Consider the following 24,464-nt stretch of genomic DNA (forward strand, 5'->3'; position numbering starts at 1 on the left):
TTGAATAAGAAGGGAGAGAACCCAGAGTCAAACCCTAAGGAGACACACATTTAGAGATTGTTAATACTCCTTGCCAAATCACCCTTCCGAGAGGCTTAGGAATTTGACATTCTTGCAGCAATGAATGAGAATAGAGGTGTGATTTTCAGTTCTACTGATTCAACATCCCAGCCAGGATGTCTCCAAAGCAATCCAGAAGGTGATGCAAAGTTCTTTAAAAAAAAAAATCAAAAGCAGAAACAAGATAAGTACCCCTGCCCTTCCCATAGAGCATACAGAAGGGACTGGTTTTACCCCAACAACCCAGGGGCTCCCCTACCCCAGCGTTACTGTTGTAATCATGGCAGAGCAGACAGGAAGGTACATGAAATCAGGTGAAACGAGGACCACAGCTTTAAGATTGGAACTGAAAGACAGGCCGTGATCTGTCCTAGTAATGGTGGCCGAGCCATTTGTACATGTCCCCTCCCCACTATTTGGCCCCCTCCAAGACCGTTCCACTCACTGTAGCCAATGCCTGTAAGTTACATAAGATCATGTGTTACCTTATGTAATCTGTCAGGCTAGCAATTCCAGAAAGGCTGAGTAAGACTTGCCTTAGGCAGTATTTTTCAGACCCACCATCTTTTTCCCTAAATTCATGGAGTCAGGAGACTTGAGCAAGAGGCTCTAAAATAATATGCTCTGTGGGTCCAAAAGTACAGGATAGAGAATAGGGGGCTCCCAAAATACATGTCTCCTTGCTGCCCTTAGCTCCCATCTAACATCTCTTAAAACATGCTCTATGGAACATCCGCTGGGGGAAAACAGACTGTATTCCGGGATTACAGCTTCTTGGTTCTAAGAAGCCAGAGAAGGATGGAGGGTAATAACAGGAAGGCTGATGAGTAGGGCTCGTTTCTAGTTCATTCAGCAGTAGGGGGAGTTGATGGTGAAAGGCACCTGATCTTCTAATACAAGCAATATCATGATAGGGTCCCAAAAGGTTAAAAGAAAGAGAGGAACATGAGTATTTTCTGTATTCTCTGCTACTGTAATTCCTAACACAGCCATCTACATAGGAGGGGAGGAGAAGCAAAGGTTATGATGGTGAGGACGGTGATGGTGAGGATAATGATGGCGAGGCTGGCTAGGTGGTGGTGTTGACGGTGAAGATAAAAATGGTGTTGAGGGCCTCCCCTGGTGGCACAGCGGTTGGGCACTGGGCTGTGAAGCTGCCCGCAGCCTCTGCAGCGCCGGTTCGATCCCCAGCCGCCAGGCGAGGGTCCCACATGGCGTGCAGACCTCTCCTGCCGCACCCGCTGCTCCCCTCAGCAGTGTACTTTGTCAGACTGCCTGTTCTGTTCCCTGCTCTGGCTCTGGTGAATTCTCTCACCCTCCCGTGCTTCTGACTGTACCCAGTGCTTGTATAAGTAAATAAATAAATCTTAAAAAAAAATAATGGTGTTGATTATGATGGTGGTGAGGAGGAGGATGTTGGTGATGGTGGTGAGGATGGGGATGTGGCAATGACAGCCATGATGGCAATGATAATGCTTAGAATGGGGATGGGATGAGAATGATGACAGCGATGATGAAGGTGAGGACAGTACTGATGGCGGACAACATTCATCATTGAGGGCTTGTATTCTAGTTGCTGTTCTAAGGATTTTCCATACATTATCCCCGTCCATCCTTCCAGCACCTCTGTGAGGCAGCTACCATTATCCTCATTTGCAAATGAAGAAACTGGCTCATAAAATATTGTACAATTATTCCACCTTGATAAGGTGATTCAAGGTACTTCCCATTACTGAGATCATCAGGGGTTCCCAGTCACTCGTCAGCACCCACAAGCACTCCTAGGAGCTGTGCTCACAGTTTCTAGAAGGGCAGGAACCATGGTTTATTTAGCTCCGCCTTGGTACTTACCAGCATGTCAGGCATTTTATATGCATTGTCTACTTTTAATCCTCCCACAACCCAGTGAACTGGGTACTATTGTTGTCTTTATTTTGTGGGTAAGGAAATTGAGTCTCAAGAACATTAAGAAACTTGCTCAAGGTCACACAGCTGGGACATGGTAGGGCTAGGCTTCCTGTGTATGAGATCATCGTGATCCCAATGTCTGTGTGTTTTTCTGTGACTCTGCACTCCCTCTGATGATCCAGAGTATAGCAGGTACATCCCCAATTCCTTGAGACAGGTTCTGTCAATAATTTGGGCAGAGACAGAGCAAGGAGGTTTTGTTCCCTACAGTGAGCTGCCCCTGATGCACGCCATGAGCCATGCCCAAGTCAAGCCTCATTTGCCTTAAAGCAGAGTGGTTTGGGCTTTGGGGCAAGCTGCCAAGGTTTGAGTCTCAACTGTGCACTTACTAGTTGATTGAGCAAGTGACTTACTTTCTGTATGTCTCCATTTCCTTATTTATATAAAAAAAAGGGATAAAATCTTATGGGGTGGTTTGAGGACTCAATGACGTGACGTGAAAACAATTCTAGACCCTGGGTCACAGCAAGCCTCAGTAAATGGCAGCTGCTGTCACCATCAGCAAATGCTTGTCAATTTAACGTGACCTAAGTGTGAGTGGCACCCAGATGGGCATACGCTCAGGCAGGGCAGTTTGATTTTCTCACACCAAGGTCACTTTACCAGGAAGCCCTGCCTATCCCCACTTGACCCCAAATGGGTCACAAACACTCCATTGGGTGGGAGCCCAGAGAACCTTACCCAGGCCACCTTGTAGTCTTGACAATGGCCTGTGCATCCCAGCTGCCAAGTGGTATAACTGGGGCTCCATCCAGCTCCCTCAAGAAATAAAATCCCTGCTCTTCACCACCGTACCATCTGCCTTTTAGAATATTATCCTAAGAGATCACACCTTCGAAACTAGGTTGGTTAATCCTGGGGAATCCAGCTCTAGTACTGCAGAGGGAAACTACTTGAAGTATTGCTGGGTGATGTCATGAGCAGCCCAGCAGGCTGGAGTTATTACTAAAGATCTGATGGGTGAAGGACTGGCTGTGTGGTCCAGCCAGGAAGATAGGAAATATCTAAGGACTCATGAAAGTTGATTCTACAATTCTCCTGCCTGGTTTCTCATGCTACTCTTGATAAGAGAAAGAAAGAACTCTTTACATTTTTCTTTGCAAGCTCAGTTGTTTGTGACTTTTCTACAAGACTTTGTTACAAAGAAAAGGCTTTCCTGCACCCATAGGAAATTTTTTGTGCTCAGATATCTAAGATATGCAGTATTTTTAAATTAAAAAAATAAGTTGTGATACAATATGTATGTGTAGTACTGGGTTTGTATTTCTTTTGGTAAAGATTTATTTATGCATACAAGAGCTGGGTACAGGCCAGAGATGCGGGGGGTGAGAGGATCCACCAGAGACAGAGTGGGGAGCAGAACAGGCAGACTGACTGAAATACACTGCTGAGAGGAGCAGTGGGAGAGACAGGAGAGGTCTGCTGCGTCATGTGGGTAGCTCCCTGGCCGGCCGGGGATTAAACTCGTGCTGCAGAGGCTTTGGATTGCTTCACAGCGTGGTGCTTAACCCCTTGCGCCACCAGGGAGGCCCCCGTGTTTGTATTTTTAAAGTGTCAGTATCCAACCAAAAGAGAAATCTGGGGAAAGAGATATAAAGCTGGTGAGAGCATTGCCCCACCATGGGGGTTCACAGAGGACCTTGACTTTCACTCCGTCATGCAACAGTTATCCATCATGGGTCTATTGTGTGCTGGCCAGTGAAGACAGAGATTTCTGTAATGTTTGAGTTTGTGTCATAGACACGTGTAACTTTTGTAACCAGAAATATAATAAAGAATTGCTCCTTCTCCCAAAGGGGGAACCTGATTCTCATTATGGCCCATCATCAACTCTAAAAATGTGGCCAAGTTCCCCCATCCTCCCATTCACGTCCTTGACACCCCTCCCTTTAATTCCTCTGTGGATTCTACCATGATGGAGACTTGCCCCGGGCCACAGGTCTCAGCTGTAGCCCTGCATACAGAGCTCTACCAGAAGGTTCTCAGAATTACGTGAAATCGGTTTCTAGCACGGTGTTCTCCTGGCCAACGCCACCGTGCACGTGTTGCCTACGGAACTCTTCCAGGAGATTTCCAGCCCAGTCTAATCACCACAATTCCTGCACCACCAGGCTCCTATAATGCAGGCCAACATCAGCCATGCCGTCTTGCCTCTCCCACCCCGCCATCTTGATATCCTTGCCACACACTTCTCCCAACTCACAATTCACATTAGCCAATCCAGCCCTTCATGCTCAAGCCTCCAGGGTCTCTGTAAAAGAACAGGTCCAGGACAGAGCTAGGTCTGCCTGCCGATCCTACCACCTACATGCTGAGCTCCTCTCAGCTCAACTATCAGCGCAAACACATTTCCTTGCTGGGTTTTTTATAGCCATTAGAAAATATCAGGTGTCAAACTGCTGGCATGATGTCTGCACACAACAGGTGCTTGATCCTTGATAGCTGTTATTATAATATTATTCTCATTCTTCCCACTGGAAATTCTCAGAGTGGCGCTGTCAAAGATGGAGGCCTCAGCTACGCACATGATACCCTCTTCCTTCCTCTCTATACCCATCTTTCTCCTCCCACCCCGCCATATCCCCCTTCCAGACACAGCTCTTCCCTCCTATGTCTCTCCTTATCCTTCCCTCTCTGGCATCCACCCACTATTTTTTCTCTTATTCTTCCCCTTTGCCATCAAACTCAGAGGTGAAATGATCAGGTGGTGGGGTCCCCCAGTGAAAGCAAGTAAAACTTCATTTTTATCAGTCCTTTCAAACCAAATATGGGGGGGCGGAGCAACATGGCAGCGAGGAGACGCTGCGAGTAAGATTCCCATTAAAAAAAGTGAATAGGGAGGAAAAGCGGCAGGTCCCAGTGAGAACTGGGACACGGAAGATAAACGGGTGACGCCAGCGAACTGCCCGAAGAAGAAACTGGCCATAAAAGAGGACCAGAAGGGAGGGAAGCGCAGAACCCTGCTCCCCTCCCCCGCCCACAGAGGCGGCACTCTCCAACCGCAGAGAGGAGGAAACAACAAACCAAAACGGCCCACAAGAACAAACGACGCAGCAAGCGGGACTGTGAGTGGAAAGGAACTATTGCAGCCACCACACCCCGTGAACGGGAGCTGAGGCGAACCCTGCAGGATCCGCCGCGGCGGTGAGCGAACGGCTCCGGGCGCCATTAGAGAAGAACAAAGACCTCGGAGACGCGCACACAGCCCGGGCTGCCGGTAAGCCTGCGCGGGAAAAGCGGCGCCCTCGGGGAGCTTGAAAAGCAAGTGCAGACCTGGATCGCGGCTGCCCAGGTCCCCGCGCCTGCGACCTAGGCTTGCGGGGAGACGACCTAGGCTTGCGGGGAGATGCGCGGAGGTCCTCACTGAGGTGAAGGTCCCTCCCTGAGTGAGCAGGAACCAGGCGCCCAGGCACGGGAGCTGTGCAAAAGGCGCCATTCCCGCGCCACTGAACTGGGCTACAGCCCGCGTCCTGGAACTGAGGGCTTTGAACTGAGACCCGGGCACGAAAATTCGGGGCGTGGTTTCTCCACGACGGTGGGGCACAAGGCAGACACAGCACCCCAAAGCTGTTGAGGTGTACCCTACCATTCCCGCTCTGTTCTCTGTCCCACGGGGTGGGGGGAGGCGAAAAAACAGCCCCCCAAGGACAATAGGAGAGATCTCTGCGCCACCTAGCGACCAGGAAAAAAAAAAGTCACTAACACCCTATAAAACAGGACATTTCTTAAGACTGCTTGAAAAGGGCAGAAGGTTTCTGGAGGACCCAGTGGCCAGCCGGGAAGTTATTCCACGCCAGGCCCCTTCCGACCAGCAGTCTGAGCCCAGAGGGAGCAGGCACCACGTCTGGGGCAGACCGGGTGCGCAGAAGAGTGTGCCTGAAACCGGAGGCGCAGGGACTGCATCCCGCTTCGCCATTTGAGAACAGGGACATTTCTTCAGTAAAAACTGCCTAAACCAGCAGAAAGCTCCCCAGAAGACAGAGATGGCTCCTGGAAGAGCCAGAGGGGACCGGAGAAGTTCACCCAAGATGTCAGTCCAGTCCGAGCAACACAGTGTCCCAACGCATACGACAAATTAGAAAACAGACAGTAGGGAGTAGAAGAACCACACGCAACCTAAAAACTCCTCAGGAAAGAAGCACACCACAAAAAGAAAACCACTCCCCAGATTGCAACGACAGCAACTTGGAAGAACTTCTGAGCCTTCCAGAAAGAGAATTTAAAATTGCCATGATTAAAAAAGTGATAGATCAGAAGAAGGAAATTGAGTCCCTAAAGAGGGAAGTAAGAGAAATGCAGGAGATCAAAGAATTAATGGAGGAACTAGATGTGTATAAGAGACAGACTCTGGGAAAAGCAATGAAAGCAGAATAGATGAAATGGAAGAACGAATAAGTAATCTTGAGACACAGAAATAAAAAGAACCAAAACAGAAAGGAAAGAGAAGTACGAAGGAAAAAGAATGAAGAAAGACTTCGGAACTATCTGACTCCATGAGGAAAGGAAATATAAGAGTTATAGGAATTCCAGAAGGAGAGGAGAGAGATGTAGGAACAGAGAAAATATTCATGGATATAATTGAAGAGAACTTCCCAAATGAGAAGAAGGAGCTGAAAATTGATATACAAGAAGCAAGAAGAACACCAAACTTCCACGACGAAAGGAAAAACACAGCAAGCACATAATAGTAAAGCTCCCAAGAATCCAGGACAAGGAAAAAATAATGAAGCTGACAAGAGGGAAGAAACAGATAACATTCAAAGGAAAACCAATCAGGCTGACATCAGACTTCTCTGAAGAAACACTACGGGCAAGGAGAGAGTGGAGGGACATAGTCAACAGACTCCAAGAAAACAGATGCCAACCAAGAATACTCTATCCCGCAAAGCTCTCTTTCCTCCATGAAGAAAGAATATGGACCTTCCCAGACAAAGAGAAACTCCGGAATTTCATTAAGACTAAACCCCCACTCCAAAAATAACTACAAGGAATCCTAAAGCCAGAACCTCAGAGGGACGAATAACAACGAAAGAAGACCAAAAAAAAAAAAAAAGTTATTAAAAGAATAAATAAATAAAATCAAAGGAAAGACAAACATAATGGCAAATACAGATGCTAACATATCAATATTAACTCTAAATGTAAATGGACTAAACTCTTCAATAAAAGACACAGAGTTGCAGCCTGGATTAAGAAACAAAACCAACCTTTTGCTGTCTCCAGGAAACACATTTAGCTACAAAAGATAAAAATAGGCTCAAAGTCAAAGGATGGAAAACAATCCTACAAGCAAATGGGCCAAAAAGAGAAGCAGGAACAGCTATACTTATATCAGAAATAAAACAGACTTCAAACTCAAAAAATAAAAAGAGACCCCAATGGTCACTACATTATGATTAAGGGGACAATACTTCAAAGAAGAAATAACACTCATTAACATATACTCACCAAACGAAAGAGCACCAAATATATCAGACACTGTTGTCCTCTCTGAAAACAGACATCAGAGAAACACATTGTAGTGGGAGCTTCAACACACCACTATCAACAATGGATAGATCAACAAGACAAAAATAAGTAAGAAAACTAAAGCTCTAAATAAGGACCTAGAGCATTTGGGCTTAACAGACATCTATAGAACACTTAAACCCAAAAAAAAACGGAGTACACATTTTTCTCAAGCGCACACGGATCATTCTCCCGGATCGATCACATACTGGGGCACAAGACAAACATCAACAGATACACTAAGATTGAAATCATACCAACCATCTTTTCTGACCACGAAGGCATCAAACTAGAAATAAATCATAAAAAGAAGGCAAGGAACTATCCTACCTCATGGAGATTAAAAGCCACACTACTGGAAGACCACTGGACTAACGAGGAGATCAAAGAAGAAATTAAAAATTCTTTGAATTGAATGACAAGGAGGACACCAATATCCTAAATGTATGGGATGCAGCAAAAGCAGTAATAAGAGGAAAATATATAGCCAATAGAAGCTCACATCAAAAACAAGAAAGAACTCAAAGAAACAACCTAATCTCGAAGCTCAAAGATCTAGAAAAAGAACAACAAAAAAACCCCAGAACCAGTAGAAGAAAAGAAATAATAAAAACCAAAGCAGAAATAAATGAAATTGAACTAAAAAAACAATCCAAAAGATCAATGAAACCAAGAGCTGGTTCTTTGAAAAATAAATAAAATAGACAAACCCCTAGCCAGGCTCTCAAAAGGAAAAAAGGGAGAAAGCACAAATACACAGAATCATAAATGAAAGAGGAGAAATCACAACGGACACAGCAGAAATCAAAAGAATAATCAGTAACTACTATAAACAGTTATATGGAAACAAGTCAACAATCTAGAGGAGATGGACAAATTCCTACAACTCTACAATCACCCAAAGCTAGATAAAGAAGAAATAGAACACCTAAACAGACAATTACAAGCAGCGAAATTGAAATGGTCATTAAAAACCTCCCCAAAACAAAAGCCCAGGACCTGATGGATTTACAAATGAATTCTACCAAACATTCAGAGACGAATTAGTGCCTATCCTTCACAAACTCTTCCAAAAATTGAGAAGGAAGGGACAATACCAAACACGTTCTATGAAGCCAATATTACACTAATACCAAAACCGAATAAGGACAACACAAAAAGGAAAACTATAGGCCAATCTCCCTAATGAACACTGATGCAAAAATCCTCAATAAAATTTTAGCTATCAGAATCCAACAATGTATCCATAAGATAATTCACCACGACCAAGTTGGATTCATTCCAGGGCACAAGGATGGTTTAACATCCGAAAATCAATCAACGTTATCCAACACATCAACAAAAAGAAATAAAAAACCATATGATAATATCAATAGATGCTGAGAAGCTTTCGACAAAGTGCAACACCCATTCATGATAAAAGCCTTGAAATTCTTGGGATACAAGGAACATACCTCAACATCATAAAGGCCATCTCTATGACAAGCCAACAGCCAGTATCATTCTCAATGGTGAAAGCTGAAAGCAATTCCATTAAGATCTGGAACAAGACAAGGATGTCCACTCTCACCACTGCTTTTCAATATAATACTGGAAGTCCTAGCCAGAGCAATAAGACAAGAGAAAGACATCAAGGAATCCAAATAGGAAAAGAAGAAGTCAAACTATCACTATTTGCAGATGATATGATAATATACAAGAGAACCCCAAAAATCTCCACAGAAAAACTAATTCAACTCATCAATCAATTCAGTAAAGTGGCAGGATACAAAATCAACACGCAAAAGTCAGTAGCCTTCCTATACACAAACAATAAATCTGAAGAGAAGAAATAAAAAAAACCATCCTTTTATTATCGAAACAAAAAAATCAAATATTTGGGAATAATCTAACAAAAGAGGTAAAGGGACCTATAACAAAGAAAAACTATAAAACACTGTTAAAGAAATAGAAGAAGACACAAAGAAATGGAAAGACATCCCTGCTCATGGATTGAAGAATAAACATATTAAAATGGCCATCCTACCAAAAGCAATATACAGATTCAATGCTATTTCCAATCAAATCTCAATGGCATTCTTCAAAGAAATAGAACACTTATTGATGAATTCATATGGAATCACCAAAAACCCCGAATAGCCAAAGCTCTACTGAAAAAAAAAGAAGGAAATGGAGGCATCACACTCCCAGACTTCAAACTATACTACAAAGCCATAATCATCAAAACTGCATGGTATTGGAACAAGAACAGACATACAGACCAATGGAATCGAATAGAAAATCCAGAAATAAACCACAGATTATGGTCAACTAATCTTGACCAAGGAGCAAAGACTATGCATTGGAGCAAAGAAAGTTTGTTCAATAAATGGTGCTGGGAAAACTGGGTCGCTACATGCAAAAGAATGAAGCTTGACCACTACCTCACACCATACACAAAAATCAACTCAAAATGGATTAAAGAACTAGACATAGACCTGAAACCATAAAATACATAGAAGGGAAATATAGGCGAAAACACTACGGGATTGCACATCAAAGACATCTTTACAGACACATCACCCAAAGCAGTGATAGTGAAGAGAAGATAAACAGCTGGGACTACATCAAATAAAGAGCTTCTGCACAGCAAAAGAGACAATAACAAAAACAAAGAGAAACCCCACCAACTGGAGAACATTTTGCACCCAACACTAATGATAAAGGACTGATCACAAAAATCTGCAAAGAGCTGATGAGACTCAACAACAACAAAGAAAATAATCCAGTCAAAAATGGGCAGAAGAGCTAAAAAGAAACTTCTCTGAAGAGGAAATGCAAATGGCCAACAGACATATGAAAAAATGTTCAACATCACTTGTAATCAGGGAAATGCAAATCAAAACTACCATGAGATACCATCTCACACCAGTGAGAATGGCACATATTAAAAAAACTAGCAACAACAAATGTTGGCGAGGATGTGGAGAAAAAGGAACTCTTGTGCACTGTTGGTGGGAGTGCAAACTGGTCCAACCATTATGGAGAGCTGTGTGGAGATTTCTGGACCTACTAAACATAGAGCTTCCATATGATCCAGCAATTCCACTCCTAGGTATTACCCAAAGGACACAGAAACATCAATTCCAAAGAGCACCTGCACTCCTATGTTATAGCAGCACTGTTTACAATAGCTAAGCTTTGGAAACAACCCAAATGCCCAAAATAGATGACTGGATCAAGAAGATGTGGTACATATATACCATGGAATATTACTCAGCATTCAAAAAAAGATAAACACATGCCATTTGCAGCAACATGGATGGCACTGGAAGGGATCATGCTCAGCGAAATAAGCCAAAAAGAAAAAGAAAAATACCGGATGGTCTCACTCATAGCAGGAATCTAGAAAACTTAAATAAGGGACCAGGAAAATGAATATAAGAAAGTGAAAATCAAAATCAACAAAAAACTATGAACCAGAGACACTTTGGGGGTGGGGGGCGGGAGGGGAAGGATTGGGGTCAGAATGGGGCGTTTGCAATTGTATGGGGGAATATAAAAAAAATTTAATATTTAAAAAAAAAAAAAAACCCAAATATGCCTGCTCCTGCTGGCTTCCTGGAATGGTGGTTTGGGCCAGTCCAGAGGTTGATTCAACTTAAAGGGAACAGCAAATGGTGTTTCTGCCACGGCTCACGCAATTTTAAAATGGCTCCAGTTTTGTCAACTTTTCAAAAGACCTTACCCAAAAGGCAAAGCAGGTGACCTGAATTGATTCTTAACCTTCTTCTTGCATGTCTTTTTAAGGATTCTCCTCGTATCTGAAATATCTTCTGGAACACTATAAGAAAATTACGAGCCACACCCAGGAACTTCAGGTATTCTTTTCATTTCGAAAGTTTATTTCAGCTCGTCCTTGGCATTTGCATAGCATTGTGCACTTTGATCTTGTTAGCGCACATCCTCCCGAAGGTGAAACAATATCTCCATTTGCACATGAAGAGACTCAGACAGGGCTGTGGGGTCTTCCCGGAGGGCAAGGGCAAAGACAGGATGCTGTTTTCCTCTAGTCAAAATCTAAAAGACCTAAGTCCCATCAGATCTTAAAAGCTGCATTCAGGGGCCTTCCCTGGTGGCGCAGGCAGTTGAGCGCAGTGCTGTGAAGCTGTCCACAGCCTCTACAGTGCAGGTTCGAGCCCGGCCAGCCAGTAAGATACCCACATGGCACAGCAGACCTCTCCTGTCTCACCTGCTGCTCCCCTCAGCAGTGTATTTCATCGGTCAGCCTGTTCTGTTCCCCGCTTTGTCTCTGATGAATTCTTTTACCCTCCCACACATCTGGCTTGTACTCCAGCTCTTGTATGCATAAATAAATAAATCTTAAAAAAAAAAAAAAGCTGCATTCATTAACTGCAGTGGAAGAAGTGCAGCTAGCCACAGTTCAGGGGCAAAATTACCAAAAATTACATAATGGCTACAAGTTAGAGGCAAAATGACCCTTAGGGATTCTGTCCTTCTGGGATCTATGGCCATAATGCTGTCTGATAAACAACCACAAGGTGTTAGTGGCATTCCACCATCACTGTTCACCTCGCACACACTTGGGATCAGCTGCCAGCTGGGTCACCCCTCTCAGATGGGCTTGTGCACACGTGTAGATGTAATAAATAAATAAATAAATCTTTTTTAAAAAAGAAAAAAAAGAAAAGAAAAACACGGAAATGACTCTTTAGTTATTCCTGTTCCCCCCCTCAGCTTCAGTTTTCTTTTCTCTCCCTTCAGATCAAGATCAGCAGTTCTCAGGAGACTCAGAAGATCTTGCTGCAAGAAAAGCTACAGGAGCATCTGGCTGAGAAGGAGAAGCTGAACCAGGAAAGGCTGCAGCAAGAGGAGAAGCTAAAAGCCAGAATCAAGCTGCTGATAGAAGAAAAGGTGGTAAGGTGGTCCTGCCATTTTCTTCACAATTAGAAACTGCTGACATGGGCTTTCCCACAGGAAACTGAAGACAGAACTCAGAGGGCGAAATCTCAGCAGCCCCTTGTTGGGTGCCATGAACCAAATTAATGAAACATGTGAATGACATTAAAGACATTAACGTGAAGCTTAAGTTCTAAAGCTCAGAACAGAATCAGCCTGCAAAGGCAGGTTATTGGAATTTCTGGAAATGATTATCCTCTTTGTTTATATGTTGCATTTGATTCTCCAAATCCAAGTCATTACTGCAGGTCCCAGTGTATAACTGACAAACTGCCTCCAAGAATGTGTAAGACCGACCTCACAGTATTTCAGTCCTTTGCTTTCTCTTCATACATGTCAGGGGGGAGCAAATAACCAAAATTGCTTTCGTTTCTAGAAACCAAAGCAATTAGAGGCTGTTTGTACTGCAGGTGCTCTCTAACTTAAAGGTGCCCGAGAATTACCTGGGATGTGGTTAAAATGCAGATTCTGCTCAGCACACCCAGGCTCTGCATTTCCACAAGCTCCCAGCTGGGACGGGCAGCGCGGGATGCCTGACCACATTTTCAGCAGCAAAATCTTAAAGGAAGCTTTTCCCAAAGTTGCCTGATAGGAACCAGCTGAATGCTTGTTGAAAATACAATCCTAGGGGGCCTCCCCTGGTGGCGCAGCGGTTGAGCGCAGGGCTGCGAAGTTGCCCACAGCCTCTGCAGCGCTGGTTCGATCCCCACCTGCCGGTGAGGGTCCCACATGGTGCGCAGAACTCCCCCGCCGCGCCCCCTGCTCCCTCAACAGTGTATTTCATCAGTCTGCCTGCTCTGCTCCCCACACTGGCTCTGGTGAATTCTCTCACCCTCCTGCGCTTCTGACTGTACCCAGTGCTTGTATAAATAAATAAATAAATAAATAAATAAATAAAATACAATCCTAGGGCCCTACCCTAGACCCATTTAGCCAGAATCTCTGAAAAATGATGAGAAACTGCATTTAATAAGCCAGTTCTCATCATGGTCCAAGAGTGGGTCTTTTTTGACATTCAGGGACCTGTGATGACTTAAGGCACCTCATCACCAGGGTCCTAGGTCAGCAGTTCAGAACTTTGGCATTTAAGAAACCAAAAGAAACAATGCCTTGCACCTTCCCTCCCCCCTCAGGCTCTGATCTAATGGGGTGAGGGTGTGGCTTGTGCCTGGGATTTGTAGAGGGTAAAACCAGCAAAAAACCTAGAAATCTCCAAAATCTTCACAAACTCCCCACCTCCTACCTCACACCTCTCTGATTCACATCTCCCTTTCCAAATGTTGTCTTTTATTTTAATTTGGGGTTGACGTGCTCCCTGGTGGGTGTATGGTACATTCCTGTTCCACATTGCTCTGGGCTCCAGCCTGAGCCTCCCCGATGCCCACTTGTAGCAGCCTCCCTTATGGACCGTTCCAAAGGACTGGTTTCAAAGCCCCCTGAAACAGAGCAAAGCTTAGGGCACACTGCCCCTTGCAGAGGGGGGAGGCGGCATCACTCTCCCCAACAATGACCTGCAGATGGTCATTACCGCTCCCAAGAAGGGTCACCACTCCCCAGACACAACTGTTGACCAGCTTGACCCTTGAGACTCATCTGGAAGTACCAGCCCAGATCTTGGCACCAAGCCCAATTTTACAATAGCAGAGGACACTGTCACCCACTCCTTTCTAGAAGTACACATGTCAAAGATCATTAACTCAGGCCTCCCTGGTAGCCTAGGGGTTAAGTCTCAGTGCTATCACTGCTGTGCCTGAGTTTGATCCCTGGCCAGGGAGCTACCCACATGGCACAGCAGACCTCTACTGTCTCTCCTGCTACTCCCCTCAGCAGTGTATTTCAGTGGATCCGCCTGTTCTGCTCCCCACTCTGTCTCTGGTGAATCCTCTCACCCCTCCCACACCCCACACCTCTGGCCTGCATCCCAGTTTTTCTACTAAAAAATAAATTATCTCTTTAAAAAAATCATTAACTCAGTTTTTTCATGAATCCTACCTGTTTGGGGACTCTTTCAATGGTAAGAAATTCCAGTGCCTTTATCCAGCTAACATCTTTTAAAAAAAAAAGAACTGTTAACCACATTATAAGTGATCTAACGGTGCACGCGCTGTTTCCGTCAGGGGTCAGCAAGCTCCCCCCACATAGACTAAAAATAGTAAACTGTAAATCCTCACTTAACATCACCCGTGTGTTCTTGGCAGCTCTCACTTGAAGCAGAAGCACATAGAACAAACCAATTTGATCTTAGACTCATTGATAAACAAAATTAGGTTCCTAAGGCAGACTTCTGACCACAGAAACGTCACCAAACTTCAGCATAAAGACCCAAAACACTTCTAACATTAAACAATGATGTTTTCATTCCTTCATTGGTTCATTTTCCAACCCATTTATTCCAGTTCAGGGTCAAGGGTGGCAGGAGCCTCTCCCTACAGCTCATGGTCAAGCTGGCGCCCACCTGGACCGGATGCCCTTCCCTCTCAGGGCACTTGCCCACACGCACGCACACACCATACATGAACACAAACACACACGAACACACACACACAGAGACTGACTGGGACAATTGAGACATTCCCATGAACTTTACATGCACATCTGTGGAGAGAACCCACACAGACCACAGAGGGTGCTGGGGCGGGGGAGGGACACACAAACCGCACAGAGAGTAGCCCCCGCCAGGAATGGACTTTATTTGTTACCATCAATGTTTAAGGAAATGAAGTTGAACAAAATGACATCATTCAAGAACCTGTTACATATATTTACTTCTGCAGGCCAGACAGTCTTTGTTGTGGCCACTCAACTCTGCTGCTATAGCATAAAGGCAGCCGCGGGCAAGACACAAACATGAACATGGAGGCGTTCCAATAAAACTTTATTAACAATAAACAGACAGGGGGCCAGGTTTGGCCATAGTTTGCCAACCCCTGGTTTACAACAAGGCTCTAGAGTCAAGTAAATTGGGTGGTCCTCAATCTCTCTAAGCTTGCTTCTTCCCCTGCAACGTGGAGATGACAGAAGAAATGAGTGATTCTTATTCACAAGGGGTTATCGTGTGCCAAGCATGTCATGTTCATCATCCCACCTGCTCTTCACATCAACCCAAATGCAGGAAGCACTCTTATGTTCCCACTGCACAGGGAAGGAAACTGAGGTACCCACCCTTCTCACCTGCCCAAAGATATAGACCTAGGAAGGACTGACCCAGACTCTAGTCTGGGCCTGTGCTCTCAGCAGCTGGGCCAAGCTGCCCACAGTCTCCCCACGGGGTTGTCCTGAGCTGTGAACAGCTGAGCCATGAATTGCTAGCCAAGTGTCCACACTCCTGCCATGGTAACTCTATTAAACAATGGTCATTGGCTTTCAGGCTTTGGAGGAAAGCATTACTCAAGAGAGAAACAAAGTGCAAGAAGCACTAGAGGAAGAACGGAAGAGAGTCCAGGAGCTGCAGAATTGCTTCGCCCGCCAGAAGAAGGTACGTAGCTCAGACACAGAGTTGGCCTGAGGCCAGATCAAGTCCACGCAGCTAGAAAGGGTTGACCCGGGACTCTGGTCTGGGCCTGCAGCTCCTGAGCGCATGCTCTCAGCTCCTGGGCTAAGCTGCCCAGTCTCCCCATGGGATTGTCCTGAGCTGTGAACAGCTAAGTCACAAAGTGCTGGCTGAGTGTCCACATTCCTGCCATGGTAACTATTAAACAATGGTCATTGGCTTCCAGGCTTTGGAGGAGAGCATTACTCAAGAGAAAAGCAGAGCAAAAGAAGCATTAGCGGAAGAACAGACCAGAGTCCAAGAGCTGGAGAACCTTTTAACCCAGCAGAAGGAGGTATGCAGCTCGGGGAGATAGAGTCGGCTCGAGCCCAAATCTGGCTTGTGGGCCTCATGGAAGTAAGTTCAGAACCTCCACTGGTGGGGGATTGAGAAGGGGGAGCTTGCCTTGCTCCTTGGGCTGGCTCAGCTATTTTGAGAAGAATCTTGGGGCACTCAAGGAAAGACCAAAGAGTTGATCTTGAGACTTGGAAAAACTGCAGAGAGCATAAAATGCAGGTGTAGATAGGGCTTGAAGACAAGTTGGGACTGTCACCCCATCTCTTTGGCATGAAGATTGCATCCCAAAGCACAGAAATGCAGGAATTGTGGAGTCCTGGGCCTTTGGGGCTTTGTGAATCTTCCATTAAATCATCCCAAAATCATCCAGCCTTCAGCTCCACCACTGAAAAATTTCTCCAGCCAGGGTTGTCCCTCCCAATGTTGAGTCTTGTCCAGATAAAAAATCCTTCCTCTAAGTTAAGTTGAATCAAGCTTTTTCTCCCAGAAAGGTAGTAATCCTCCCCCTGGGGTCCTCCAAGGCCTACCCACTTCCAAAGAAGTGGGTGTTTGAAAATAGAGACCCTGTTCGTCTCCAGACTCCAATGCCCTTGTTTCTCCTTATGTGCCTCACAGGACTGCAGCCTGGCCTTCATCCACTCCTCTGACCTATTCTGCTCTCCAGAAGTCATAGACAAGCAGCTGACTGGCTGAAAAGGGCTTGTGGACATGTCATATTTGACCTTAGAGTGTTTTACTTAAAGTTCACAAAATTTATTTAAAAATCCAGATTTCCACCCTCTCTTAAAAAGTCGGAAAATCTGGCCCTTGTTTCCACTTGGCCAAAATGGACTAGAGTTGAGCCAAGCAGCAGTATTTGCCACAATCCCCACCATTCCCTATTGCATTAAATGCAGACCACTTGCTTTTTGGTGTCTGGCCCCTATGCACATCTGATCTTGCAATCCATCACCGATTTTCTTCTAAACCGAGGTTCCCAGACCAACACGTTCTCCAACCTTGGTGGCCTAGGACAAGACTCTCCTCTCCCTCATTGAAGACTTTATACTTCTATTGATGTGCTCAAAAAAGCTTTGGGGGAAGCTCTATTGTATTATTGACTCATACTTACCTCATGGGCATCCTCAGCTCCCTGTGTCTTTTTCACATCATCCTTTCATTAGCTCTTCAAGCCAGAGGCAGCACAGAGAAGTGAAGAGGGCAGACTTTGCTGTCAGATGAGACATGGTTTCACTCCCTGGCTACTGATGGCCTGGAGCAGATCTCTCAATGCCTGCTTTCTTTAAAGGGTGCAGCTAGTGAGGATTAAAGATAATGTCCAGTGAAGCATGTGACCGAGGACCACCACTCAGGGAGTGGCAGCTGTTGCGATCACTGCCACTACTGCCAGCTCCCTTCTGTCTGGGCACTGGTTTGCTCTCAACCCTACTCCAACCTCACTCCCCAGAGTGGAACCCTACATCCTCGCCCACCCACCCCAAGGGAGAAACAAGGAGACTGCAGGACAGAGCTCATGCTGTTTGACCTGATCCACAGTGAGGAGCGGGGGCTCACTTGGGGTCCCCTACGCAGCTGTGCCCCTATCACCAGTGTCACTGAAGTTTAATGCTGAGTTATTTTCTGGGGCAAGGGATGGGGGGATCAGGAAGATTAAGGTCTCGAAAAGACTCAAAGGGATCCAAGGCCACTGAGAGGTCAGCAGCACAGGACTGGGGGAGGCCCTTGAATTTAGAGTTTTCGAGGTCATGGGGCACGTCACGAGAGAGATTTAAGGAAAGTGTGGCAGGGACAGCCCAACAGCAAGGAGGAGCTGTGCTAGGTCCCCCCAGGCCTCGCCAGCCCTCTTCTGGCACAGCCCCCCTCCCCAGGTTCCTTGTCCCACCCACAGAGCTTGTGCAAACTCAGTTATGGATTTGTTTTATCAGAGCTTCTATCACTAGCAAGTGAATCTTAAGGGCAAGATCATCATTGATCATAATGTAGGGTTTGAGGCACCAGAAGGACCCACTGCCATCACCTGCCTGGGCACTTGGGGGAGTAAATGGGGGACAGCCCACATGAGTGAGTCCTGCTGGACAGCCCACCAGTCATGGACTGTCAGAGGACTACAGAGAAGCAGAGGTCAAAGCCCCGAGTGTAGACAAGAGCAGAGGCAGTGGAGTCGACCCGAAGTCCCTGGAAAATGCTTGAAGTCTCTTTCACAGCTTCCCCAGACCCTGCCTCAGTGCTCAGAATGAGGTGACACTCCCCAAGGTTACTGCCTTCTGCTCTGCAGGGCTGGCGCTGGGACAGCGGAGTGTGGCCTGGGGCTTACGCTGCCTTTCTCTGTAGCTTTGCAGCCATAGGTTGGGTCAAATGCTTTGGGCAGGACCCTAGACACTGGGTATATTGGAAGCCAGTTCCAGCTCTCTGATAGCCAGGCTGGCATTTAAAAGGTGACCCATCTGAAGCTGGAGCCCTTTCCCGGGTGACTAGAAGCAGGGGCTGGTGGTAACTGACATCCAAGGGCAATTAGCATAAAGCCATTTGACTGACTAGCAGATAGTAATAGCAGCTTCTTGGCTAAAATTCTTGGTGATGAGCAGCAGATACTGACCACACTTTCCTCCCCACAACCTGTGAGATCTTCCCCCTTGAGGATAATCCCCACCCTTCTAGAAATGGGAAGGTCACAGTTCATGAATCCACTACGATGCCCTCCTCCCAAAACCTGGTTCTCTTTAAGCGATTTATCTCAATAACGGGAGAGTCCATTCTTAATGAGATTCTGCTTATCGGAGAGGCCGCCTGGCGTGGTGATAAGAGCTTGAGCTCCAAACAGGACAGGTCGGGCTCCCGCTGCTGGCCGCAGCTTTCCCCGAGCCTCGTCTCCGGCCTGGCTCTGCCTCGGCCATGCTGCATGGCCCCGGCCCCGACCAACCTTTCACTCCTCAGTGTCTCATCTAGCAAATGGGCCATGCACAGCATCCCCTGGCAGAGATGCTGTGAATGCGGGGTGCTGGCACAGCCCCCCACCCTGGTCAGCCACCCAGGGATTAGCCATGCTCACTGTCCAGGGGACTGGCCTCGTCTGCAGCTCTGCTGCTCCCCCTCCCCTCGGACAGGCGTCCAAAGACACTGGCTGTTGGTTTGCAGGTTTTGGAGAACAATCTGGCCAGGAGAAAAGAAAAGCGAAGGAGCCTTAGAGATGGAGAAACGGAAAGTTCAAGATCTGGAGAACCACTTAACTCAGCATAAGGAGGTACGGGAGGCAGAGAGAATGGGGCGGCTGTGGCACTAGCACGGCTCTGGACGGAGCTCCCCGCAGACACAAGGCCACGTGTTCAGGCCCTGATGTAGAGCATGGGGTGCAGAGGCAGAGGCCAGAGCAGCGCCTGCAGTTGAGGGCCAACACCACCTCGCACAGCCCACAAGCCGTGTGACATGGGGCAAGGCAGGCAGCCTGCTGTGCCTCAGTTTGCCCATCTGTAAAATGGGAGGGTAACTGAGCCTGACTCCTGGGACTAAATGTGTGTGTGTGTGTGTGTGTGTCTACAGTATTGGAACTGTACCTGGTGCAAAGAGCACCCTCTACGTAGCCTTCCCTGCTAACTGCCTAGGGGAGAGAGGTGCCCGCCAGGAGAGGGCCCTGGTGGCATCTAGGTCGGCTCCCCAGCCATCAGCCTCCTCCTGTCATTGACAGGCAGCCCAAGGAGGGGTGTTAGCCAGGTGGCCCAGATGCTCAAGTCACTCCCTGGGAGGCAAACCAGGGCTCTGGGGTGCCTGGAAGCCAGGGAACCAAGCACTGGGTGAGCCCTGCTCAGGGCTCCAGGGATGGAGAGACACAGACAGACATGTGCCAGCCCAGTTGGAACCTTCAGAACCTGAGCTAATGGCACTGAAGGCTTTGATTCAGTTTCCTTCATCCGGGCACAAATATTTACTGAGCACCAGAAGTGTACCCAGTCCTGTTGGGTGGCACCGGTGTACCCATGACAACCACTCTAGGGTGGAGGGACAGACAACCACGAATACAAAAGCACAGAGTAACTCCAGGCCACACCCTGGGCAAGAGGGTGGCCCACAGGCAGGGAAGACAGGAGAGCTCGGAGGACTAAGAATACACGTGCTAGTTCTAATCCCAGCTCTGTCTCCAACATGCTGTGTGATGCTGGGTGAGCCCCTGCCCTCTCTGTGCCCTCCTCCATAATGTGGGTGGAGACAGAACCACCCTAGAGGTTTATTGTGAGGAGTCAGGTTCATTGTGGGCCACCTGCCTGGATGAGGTCAGAGTCAGGCAGGGCTGGGGAGGATGGTGCACAGGGGCGAGGGCAGGCGCCTGGGACAACAGTCAGGTAAAGACTGCAGGGAGCTGGTCCAAGTCCACCCAGGCACTGAGTCAGAGTGCGAGCAGCACCCACACAGAGCCAGGCTTGTTCGGGTAGGCACCAAGCTGTGGCAGCAGCTGGACCATCCCTTACACATAAGGGACAGGCTGGCAGCCTGGCACGGGCTCCTGCTGGGTGGTGTGGCCAACTCTGCGCCCACCTATGCATAAGCATGGCCCTGGGTTTGCATCAGAGGACAGGGAAGGAGGTCTGGAGGCCACTAGCTGAGTGGTGAGGGCCGGGGCTGGCATCGAGCTTGCAGCTCTGCTACTCGGTGGCGTGACTGTGGACGTGACTTGTGACTTGTCCTCTTCAGCTTCTGTGCCCCCATGTGTAAAACGGGGGTCGCTGGGCAGACACCGTGGGAGATGGCAGATCAGATGTGCTCTTGTGTTCAGAGCACAGTTTATTTGTGACATGCCAAGTGGCACAGCACACAGGAGGGAAAGAGACCCGCCTTGGGGGATGCGGAAGGCGGTTGGTGGTGGGTGGGGGCTGCGCCATCTAAACAGACTTGGCTTTGGGGAAACGCCCAGCCCAGGCAGGGAGGTGTCAGACCCGAGGAGGGGGCAAGAGTGGGGCCAGGGAGGCTGAGTGCACAGCAGGACAAGACAGAGGCCCAACGCTGTGCTAAAGCAGTGGGAAGATGGACTTTTCCCCAGGGTCACGCACCACACTCTCACCACACCCCCAGCACTGCATTCCCAAGAACAATTTCCAGCAATTTCTCGCTCTGCCAAATAATATGTGCTCCCTAAAGAAACTTTAGAAGATGCAGACCTGTGAGAAGCTGGATATAAATACAACTAAGGTAAATAATAAATAATAAGTAAATAAATCATAAATATAAATGGCCACAACCCCAGTTCCCTCTCCCAAATAACCTCTATAAATGACTCTCTACATAGCTCCCCAGTCTTTATCTACGCATGTTTGCATATTCTTAAAGTATTCTCCTTGTGATCACGGGGGCCATAACTACAACAGCTGCGGGGAGTTCTCCACCGACACCCCGCACAGTGCACCTCCCAGGCTGTGTAGCTGCAGATGGCTCAGATCGCCTTCCCATCACCAATCTTTTGGGGTGTTATATTATGGGTTCCAAAATGTCCTGGACATCCCTTTTTTGGGCTAAACCTTTGCAGGCTGGGGAGAGACCGCCAGGGTCCTTTGAACCCACAGACATCGGGCTTGCCGGGACAGGAGGCATCTCCCCCAGCCTTGTCTCCCACAGAGGCTCCCAAAAAGCCAAGTGCTTCCCAAAGGGGCCTGCTTGGTGCCAACAGCCCAGCTGAGTCAGTGGCCCAGAGCCAAACACCCTGACACACTCACCAGCGTGTCACTTCCCAAACACCAGCCCAGAAACCCTGAATGATGACGCATGGCTCTCTTTATGCCCCTGACTAACCCAGTCGTGACTTCCGGGTGTCACCTGCCGCACCCGCCTCCTTGACTTCTGGATCCCAGCCCTGACTCACTGACCTCACCCCTTCCCAGCCCTGCTCCCCTGCGGCGGTGTGTTCCGTCCTTCCTCCTGCACACACCCTCCAACCACATTTCATTGACTTCCAGATTTCCGAGAGCAGCATTGCCTACGAGAAACACAAAGCGAAGGAGGCCATCGAGAAGGAAAGGAAGCGGGTGCAGGATCTGGAGAACCACTTAACCAAGCAGAAAGAGGTACAGGCCTCAGCGAGGAACACGCGGAGGAGCCCACAGGGCCACCAGCAGGGACCCCAGGCCTGCCTTCCTCACATGGCTGCAGACTTCCATTAAACACTTCCATTAAGAGTAGGGAGAAAGGAGGGGGTTAAAAATTTCAAGTAGATTAGTTGAGTCATCAGGGAGATCAGGAATGAGTAATGCAAAAAATAAAATGTGTATCATGAAGTCAATGAATGAATGGGTCACAGTTTTTCTCCAGCAGCTACAGTGAACGGAAAGCAGGAAGCTGTGCGATTCGCTAAGTAGAAATGGACCCGCTGCTCGTGGGAACTGGCCCATTCTCTGTGCTCGCCCAGAGACAAGCTCTAGAGACCGTCCCTCAGGGTCCTGCGAAGCAACCAGCAACACTGTCATTGACAGCCTCGGCACAGCGGTGACATCCGAGGGCAAGGTCTTATGACAACCCTCAGGGTAGGCTGGTGGCATCGAGCAGATGAGAGGAAATGGGACTGAGCTGCAGGGACACCCCACTTACCAGGGAAGACCAAGCACAAGGTCAAAGAGCCACCCACGCTTAGACATTTGCATGTGGCCTTACTTGGGGGAGCAGAAGAGCAATGGAAAGATTGGACTCGTCCACAAAATAGAATTCTAGAAGAGAAGGAGACATAAGAAGGCCCAGGGGTCCAGCACAGCACAAGCCAGGTCCTCCTCCACGGCAGGTGGTAGAGGTACCTCACAGTAACGGGGAGGGCCGTGCACATATGGGGGATTTGTAGGAAATCTGTGCCGTCCTCTCGATTTTTCTGTAAACCTAAAACTGTTCTTTTTTTTTTTTAAGATTTATTTATTTTTATTTATACATGCACTGGGGACAGTCAGAAGCGCGGGAGGGTGAGAGAATTCACCAGAGCCAGAGCGGGGAGCCGAGCAGGCAGACTGACGAAGTACACTGCTGAGGGGAGCAGCGGGCGGCAGGAGAGGCCTGCGCGCCATGTGGGACCCTCCTCCGGTGGCCGGGGAGCAGCCGGGGATCAAACCGGCTTCGCAACCCGGCGCTCAACCGCTGCGCCACCGGGGAGGCCCCTAAAACTGTTCTTAAAAATAAGGTCAAATACGGGACTATAACCAAGATGAAAATGCATACATTGTACAAAAATGAAAAATGATGTAAAAAATATATAAAATTTTAAAAAATAAGATCAAATAGAGTGGGACAGGTGCACACATGCAAGAGCAAAAATGTAACCCCAAAAATGAACATAAAAATTTGTTGAAATATAAGGTTAAATAAATAAGTGAAATTCATAAAGCCCCCAGCTCAGGGCTGGCCATGACACCCACAACCCACATTATTTGAGGAAGGTCTCGGGACGAGAGCAGAATTTTGACAAAGACTACAAGAAAGGGTTCCAGGGGACGGGGTGAGACACTCAAGGACTTGGGGACTGGAGACCCCTCCCTGGGACCGGGGGAGGGGGCAGGAGCCCTCCCAGAGTGGAAGACACGCAGGAAGCGGACACGTGTCCTCTGACGAAGGGCGGAAGGAACTTAGCACATTTATCCTGGAAAATAGGTTTAGAAAGAGAGATGACAGCCCTCCTCAAATATTTAAAGGGCTGTCTCATAAAAGAGAAATAAAAGTCACTCTGAGCTCCAGGTGACAGAACTGAGCTCATAGACCAGAATCACAAGGAGACAGGTCGCAGCTGGATGTGAAAAAAGAGTTCTAGAATCATGGGAACCTTCCAGAGAAATCCCAGAGTTCATACTTGAGAAGAACCCACAGAAAGAGAAGAGGCCTCCCCTCCTCTTTGTAAAGGGGGCGGAGGAGGCTGGGGCAAAGATTTATTCCTGAATTGTTAATCTGACTTTTGCTGTTTGTCTAGGAAATAGATTCAAAAGAGCAAAAAGAAGATGTTTTAAACAATAAATTAAAGGATACACTGGCCATGTTGGAAGAGACTCAGAAAGCAAAGATGTCGGAGAGTCTCAAAGCAGAGGGCCTCGCCTTGAAGTTGAAGGAGACACTGGCTGAGCTGGAGACAGCCAAGACAAAAATGGTGAGTTGGTGCCTTGCAGAGAAGGCGCATTTTTCCCTGGATGCACCA

The 24,464-nt window shown here is 47.5% G+C and overlaps 1 protein-coding gene across 1 annotated transcript in view; it reads left to right on the forward strand.

Moving 5' to 3' along the window:
• The window catches only part of FHAD1 (forkhead associated phosphopeptide binding domain 1), a 98,591-nt gene that overhangs the window by 50,623 nt on the left and 23,504 nt on the right, over positions 1-24,464 (forward strand). The window contains 7 exon segments of the mRNA XM_054691201.1: positions 11,326-11,396; positions 12,301-12,453; positions 15,863-15,970; positions 16,212-16,341; positions 19,480-19,562; positions 22,261-22,368; positions 24,243-24,416. Of these exon segments, the coding sequence (XP_054547176.1) occupies positions 11,326-11,396; positions 12,301-12,453; positions 15,863-15,970; positions 16,212-16,341; positions 19,480-19,562; positions 22,261-22,368; positions 24,243-24,416 (827 nt within the window).

This window comes from Talpa occidentalis, unplaced genomic scaffold (genome assembly GCF_014898055.3).
Source record: "Talpa occidentalis isolate TD23 unplaced genomic scaffold, MPIMG_talOcc4v2.1 talOcc4.9, whole genome shotgun sequence".
Classification (NCBI taxonomy): Eukaryota; Metazoa; Chordata; class Mammalia; order Eulipotyphla; family Talpidae; genus Talpa; species Talpa occidentalis.